This window comes from Urocitellus parryii, chromosome 3 (assembly GCF_045843805.1).
Source record: "Urocitellus parryii isolate mUroPar1 chromosome 3, mUroPar1.hap1, whole genome shotgun sequence".
Taxonomy (NCBI): Eukaryota; Metazoa; Chordata; class Mammalia; order Rodentia; family Sciuridae; genus Urocitellus; species Urocitellus parryii.
The window spans coordinates 150516713-150522969 of NC_135533.1; the positions used below are offsets into that span (position 1 = coordinate 150516713).

Genomic DNA, 6257 nt, shown 5'->3' on the forward strand with positions numbered 1-6257 from the left:
CAAAATCCTAGAAGAGGTTCTGTCATCACCTTGTCCCCAGTTTACAGGAAAGCAAACAGGGGATCAGCGAGGTCAAACCATTTGCTGAGTGTAACCCAGTTTGCAAGCAACAGAGCTGGGATGTGAACCCTGGGCTGTGTGGCACCAAAGATGCCTCCGAGGGGAATCTGTGTCACTGAGGGGATCGGATCTTAAAGCATCAATTCTCCTGCAAATCCCACATTGGTGGGAAAAGGTAAAGTGGGCTGTTTGTCCCATTTTACAGATGGGGAAATTGAGGTTGAAAGCAACCTGCTCAAGGTCACAGAGTAAATAGCTAGAGTCTGGATCTGAGCTGACTCCAGACATCTCAGTAAGTCAAGCGTTTCTGGGGCGCGTCCCTAGATGTTCGGTTCTCACTGTTTGTGGGTTAAGATGGAGTTTTCCGATCTCTGCTTCAGGGGAAAATCCATCTCCCTGGAAGCCAAAGAACAGCCTGGCCGTTCTCCTGACGATGCAGATTAAAGTCAAGAAGGAAGAGTCACAGACAGGGAAAGGGGCAGAAGGCGCAGCCCGGAGGGGGGCTAAAACGGGCCACGAAGTCAAGACTAACAGAGAGGCGAGCCTCACTTGCACCCGAAGGGACACCCACCAGAGGGCGGCCCCGGGACGAGGAGACCCGGGCGAAGGGCAGCGGTTCTCAGCGGACGCGGACGCGAGTTTGTGGACCTCACACGCAGCGCGCCCCAAATGCCCATCCGCAGTCACTTCTCAGCAGCGCCTGCTCCTCCCGCCAGCGACCTAGGCTCCGCCCCCTCCGCTGCTTATTGGCCGTTGGCGGCACGAGACCAATACAAGGGCCAGCCAATGGGAGTGGCCCACGGCGCGCCTTTGCCAGGGAAGCAGACGCCGATGCGGAAACCCGGAAATGCGAGGGACGGACAAGTGAAGAAAGCCAATCCGTCGCGATGAGAGCGGCGGGTCGTCCAATGGCGAGCTTCAGAGGGCGGGGCCAAGGGCCGGCGGCGAAGGATGTCTCGGGAAACAGCAGCCGCCGAGTCTGCGAGCGCCGGGAAGGTGGCAGGAAGGCCCGGCCACCTCGCGCGGTGAGGAGGGGGCATGCCCGAGGGGCTCTGAGGGTGCGTCAGGGCCGCGAGCTCTGGGCGGGATTCTCAAAGGGCCGAGTCTGCAGAGTGACCCTACAGCGGTCCCTTTATCTCTCCGGGTCTCAGTTTCCCGCTTCTGGGAAAGTGGGCGCCGAGAGATTGTGCCCCCCGCAACGCAGCCCCTTGTCGCACACACCCCTGGTACCGGCGACCTCTAATTTGCCTTTACAGCTGGGTCGAGGAGCCTGTCCTTCGTGGTGGGAAGGCCACCCAGACCACCGGTACCCGCACAGCACACCAAGCCGTTTCAGATGTCAGTGGCCATAAGTAGGGTGTCCCCCTCAGCCCCCGAGTCCCGGGATCAGTCAAGCCTGTCCGCGCCCGGGCACCCCAGAGCAGAGCCCAAGCCCCTGTTAGTAATAACTGAAGGTGAAAGGCCCTGTGGACTTTCAGAAACTCAACTTGCCCTATCTGTGCCTTGGTTTCTTTCATCTGTAAAATGGAGCTATAGGTAGCTAGCTCTTCCTTTATAGGGTGGTTTGAGGATTAAATGAGATACTGCTGTGTAGCATCTAGCTCAGTCCCCAGCACACCATAGTTGCCAAATAAATGCTTATTGTTAGTTTGCGTGCCTGGCCCTTTTACTCCCACTACCAGCCACTGTCACTGAAGTGTAGTAGTCACCCACTCTGGCCCAGGACCTTGGTTCCCCTTGAGATGTTCCTCTGCCCAACCATTTGGTGGGATCCCTGCAGGACAGAAAAGGAAGGCCAGAGAGGGGGACAGCATTGTGGGCTCTGTGGCTGAATATCAGGGTGCTGGTAGGAGGAGGCAGACACACATATGGCATTATATTAGGCCACTAGTCACTTATGCTCATCAAAGAATGGACCTCAGAACTGCCATGGCCAGTCTGTGTGTGTGTGTGTGTGTGTGTGTGTCTCTCCAACACTGGGTGTTCAGAGGCCACAGAGATTTGTGATGAAAGGGGGTCCCTTAGATCTGGGAAGTTCCTGAATTGAAGTCATAGGGCTGTCAGCTTTTCACTTCACCTCCCATCAGTGGGAGACAGACATCAGTTCCTCGGGTTGCTGATGAAAATTGCAGGAGATAATATGTGTCAGGTGCTAAGCCTGGCATATAGTAAATGCTCAATAAACAATGGGCAGCAATAGCAGCATGGCTTGCCTGTCACACTGCCCTGAAAGCGGGCACCAGTCCTCCCAGCCTGGGCCCTCCCCCTCAGAGATCCACTCTGCCTTACCCCACTCCTGGTCCCTTCTGAACTTGAAGGTTCAGGGAGTCACCAAGCCTGTCGCCCTATCCAGGGTCACACAGTGTCTGGGACATGTCCACTCCCCTGCCTCATCTCCTGCAATTCTTGGTTGCTCACAGATCCTGCTCTCTCTCCACCAACTGTTGACACGTGCATGGAGCCAACCCCCAAGTCCAGATGACGCTCATGCCAATGGCTACAGTGATGGCGGTGACTGAACCGAAATGGGTCCCAGTTTGGGGCCGTTTCCTATGGGTGACATTGCTGAGCATGGCACTGGGGTCACTGTTGGCCCTACTGCTGCCACTGGGGACCATGGAAGAACAGTGCTTAGCTGTGCTTAAAGGCTTCTACCTGCTCAGGAGCAAACTGGACAGGGCACAGCATGCTGTCACCAAGTGCACCAGCCCATCCACAGAGCTCAGTGTCACCTCCCAGGACGCGGAGCTGCTGGTGGTCAAGACCAAGGCGTCTCCAGGTAAGACAGACAGGCAGCCTCTTCACAGTGCTTGTTCATCCAAGAGTTATTTCTAGAACACCTGCAGGGCGTGGGGTGGGGGTGAGCAGGTCAGCCCTGAGCACCAGCCTAGGCAAGCTGATGGGTGACCGAGACCGTGTCACGGGGTGGTGACCGGGAAGCACACGGAAAGGCTCCCTGGGGGAGGGAGTGCCTGAGCCCAGTCCTGAGCTGACGCTAAGCAGGTGTGGTCCAAGGAGAAGAGGTGAGCGGCAGAGACCACAGGGGAAGAGAGCCCGGGGACACGGAGGGACCCAGAGAAGTGGAGTACCTATGGCTGACACCTGTCACCAGGACAGGGCTGGGAAAGGAGGGCCAGGTCCAGAGTGGGGCTCTGCGCCTCCACCAGGGTCCCTCATGCACCAAGGTGGAACAGCAAGCCTGCCTCTGCCACCAGGTGCCCCAGCTGTGACAGCCAAACATGCATCCAAACATTGCCAGATGTCTCCCAGGGGAGTATGAGCGAACCTGTGAGATAAAAGATGGCCAAGGCCACAGGGTCTAGTGGGAGTGGGAGCCACTGATGCCCCAGGCCTGAGGGACGGAGGCCAGGACCAGCCTCAGAGATGGCTGAGCTGTGGAAGGGGCAGGAGGCCACCTGTCCGGAGTCGTGGCTGAGGGGAAGCCACTGGCCATGGCAGCAGCAGACCTGGGAGGGCTAGGGGGCCCAGCTGGTGCCTCCTGGGTGCAGACCTAGGGCAGCAGAGACGACAGCCCCCACCCCATAGGGCTGGGGACAGCAGGGGCGCTGGGCGCGGTGACAGACCTGACGGGGACCGGGCCTCGGCTCTCTCCAGCAGGTAAGCTGGAGGCCAGAGCGGCCCTGAACCAGGCCCTGGAGATGAAGCGCCAGGGCAAGCGGGGCAAGGCGCACAAGCTCTTCCTGCACGCCCTCAAGATGGACCCGGACTTCGCGGATGCGCTCACCGAGTTCGGCATCTTCTCGGAAGAAGACAAGGACATCATCCGCGCCGACTACCTGTTCACCAGGGCGCTGACCATCTCACCCTTCCACGAGAAGGCGCTCGTCTACCGGGACCGGACGCTGCCGCTGGTGGAGGAGATTGACCAGCGCTACTTCAGCATCATCGACAGCAAGGTCAAGAAGGTCATGTCCATCCCCAAGGGCAACTCGGCGCTGCGCAGGGTCATGGAGGAGACCTACTACCACCACATCTACCACACGGTGGCCATCGAGGGCAACACCCTGACGCTCTCGGAGATCCGGCACATCCTGGAGACCCGCTACGCCGTGCCGGGCAAGAGCCTGGAGGAGCAGAACGAGGTCATCGGCATGCACGCCGCCATGAAGTACATCAACGCCACCCTGCTGTCCCGCATCGGCTCCGTCACCACCAGCGACGTGCTGGAGATCCACAGGCGGGTGCTGGGCTACGTGGACCCCGTGGAGGCCGGCAGGTTCCGGACGACCCAGGTCCTGGTGGGACACCACATCCCCCCGCATCCCCAGGACGTGGAGAAGCAGATGCACGAGTTCATCCAGTGGCTCAACTCGGAGGACGCCATGCACCTGCACCCCGTGGAGTTCGCAGCCCTGGCCCACTACAAACTCGTCTACATCCACCCCTTCATCGACGGCAACGGGAGGACGTCTCGCCTGCTCATGAACCTCATCCTCATGCAGGCCGGCTACCCGCCCGTCACCATCCGCAAGGAGCAGCGGGCCGAGTACTACCACGTGCTGGAGGCCGCCAACGAGGGCGACGTGAGGCCCTTCATCCGCTTCATCGCCAAGTGCACCGAGACCACCCTGGACACCCTGCTCTTAGCCACCACCGAGTACTCCGTGGCGCTGCCGGAAGCCAACCCCAACCATTCTGGGTTCAAGGAGACCCTTCCTGTGAAGCCCTAGCCCCGGTGACAAGGCAAGGTAGGGAAGGGATCAAAGAGACAGCATTTCTAGAAACCTCGCATCTCCAGAAGCAGAACAGACCTTTGAAGTCTTTACCTCTTTTTTTTTTTTTCCTGGTTTAAAAAAAAAAGAAACTAAATTATTAAGCCTTAGTCTCTTTAAGATAATTTATAATTCAACAGTTATTTATTTTCTTCTTTTGAGCAAGCCAGTCGTGGGTGGTGTCCACTGTGGCTCTGCTGGTGGCTGCTCTGATCAGTGGTCCCCCCACCGCAGGAGCACTGATGCTCCTGTGTGACCAGAACCCGGGTTCTGGAGCAGAATTTGCACTAAGGCCAGGGAGAGAGGCCAAGCCTTTCTCTGAAACTGGCTGTGAGCAGTGTGTGGCTCTAAGGGGAGTCAGCAGTCCCGGGAAGAAGCCATCCCAGTTCTTGGGAGAGAGAGCATCTTCTTGGAGTTTGGCTCCCCTCCCAAGAGACAAGCGGAGTGGCTTTCCCTAGGAGCGCCACCATTTGAGGTAGGAAATGAATGTGACATTTCTAGTGGGACTCCTTGCTCGTCTCGGGGAAGGCTCTTTGAGCACCGTTAATTTGCAGACTTGAGTGCCAGAAGCTGTTTTTCATATGGAGACTATTTTTCTAGTTCAGGAGGGGAGGGCGGCCAGCCTGGCTTCTTAGTGCATCAGCTTCTCCTTGCACTCCACTCGCAGCAGCGGGGCCCAGAGCTTTCTCTGGGGCTCAGCGTCCCTGGGTCAGCCACCCCCTGCAGCCGGCTGCCCAGGAGGCCAGCCCTCCCTCCCCCTGCAAGCTCCCTGTTGATCTTAGGGCATATCCAAGAAAGATGCCCCATCAGCCCATTAAGCATTTCTGATACTGAGCTAGAGCCCTGCCACAGCCAGGAGAGTCCCTGTGGGGTAGTTTTGCCCCTCACAGCCCTGGCCTCACCTCACATAGCCCCTCTGCTGTCCAGCCTCCCATCGAGGAAGCAGGAGAGGTTGCCTCCGAGTGGCTGTATTTTTCTAGCAACCTGCAAAATGACACAGTGTCATAAATAATATGGCCAGGTTTCCAACCTGTCATCTCACAGAAATAGAATCTTCTCTTCCAATCACAGGTGGCACAACTTCCAATTGGACTGCTGCTAGTTAGTGTCAGAATGGCCAAAACTCACTAGCGTCCTTGCCCAGGGACAGAGCCTGCAGCGTGACACTGCACTGCACTTTGTCATGGTCGAGAATCACAACGTGCTGTCCTACCTTTGCTTTTAGGATTGAGTTCCTTACAGCCATGCGGTCACTGCTCAGACAGCAGCAAATGTCTATAGTCATTCACAATGGCACAGAGTGGTTTTCTGGAAGGTTAAGAAAAATAAGTGCAAAGGCGTATGCAGTGGTCCTTCTGCCCGTCCACCCAGGTGGTATCTTCTGCTGTCTTGGTTTGTAACTGGTGACAAGGAAGCGTGGCAGGAGTGTGTGCTTTGTCCTTTAGAATTTGCACTTTAGCTACA

At 57.3% G+C, this 6257-nt stretch overlaps 1 protein-coding gene across 2 annotated transcripts; it reads left to right on the forward strand.

Annotated features, from left to right (window-relative positions):
- Window positions 1-998: 998 nt before the first annotated feature.
- Ficd (FIC domain protein adenylyltransferase) lies at window positions 999-6257 on the forward strand. 2 transcript variants are annotated; one of them, XM_026409206.2, is made up of 3 exons: window positions 999-1085; window positions 2481-2839; window positions 3676-6257. In XM_026409206.2, exons 2-3 carry the CDS (start codon window positions 2539-2541, stop codon window positions 4749-4751), a joined length of 1377 nt encoding a protein of 458 aa, XP_026264991.1. In that variant the 5' UTR covers window positions 999-1085; window positions 2481-2538; the 3' UTR covers window positions 4752-6257. The 2 variants fall into 2 exon arrangements, with proteins under 2 accessions (XP_026264991.1, XP_026264992.1); XM_026409207.2 differs by having other exon boundaries at window positions 1050-1118.

Excerpts from the sequence above, each read along its gene's own strand:
- Ficd (XM_026409206.2), top strand. The coding sequence starts at position 2,539 with ATGACGCTCATGCCAATGGCTACAGTGATGGCGGTGACTGAACCGAAA. Across the intron at positions 2,840-3,675 it reads CAAGACCAAGGCGTCTCCAG|CAGGTAAGCTGGAGGCCAGA; the intron begins GTAAGACAGACA and ends GGCTCTCTCCAG.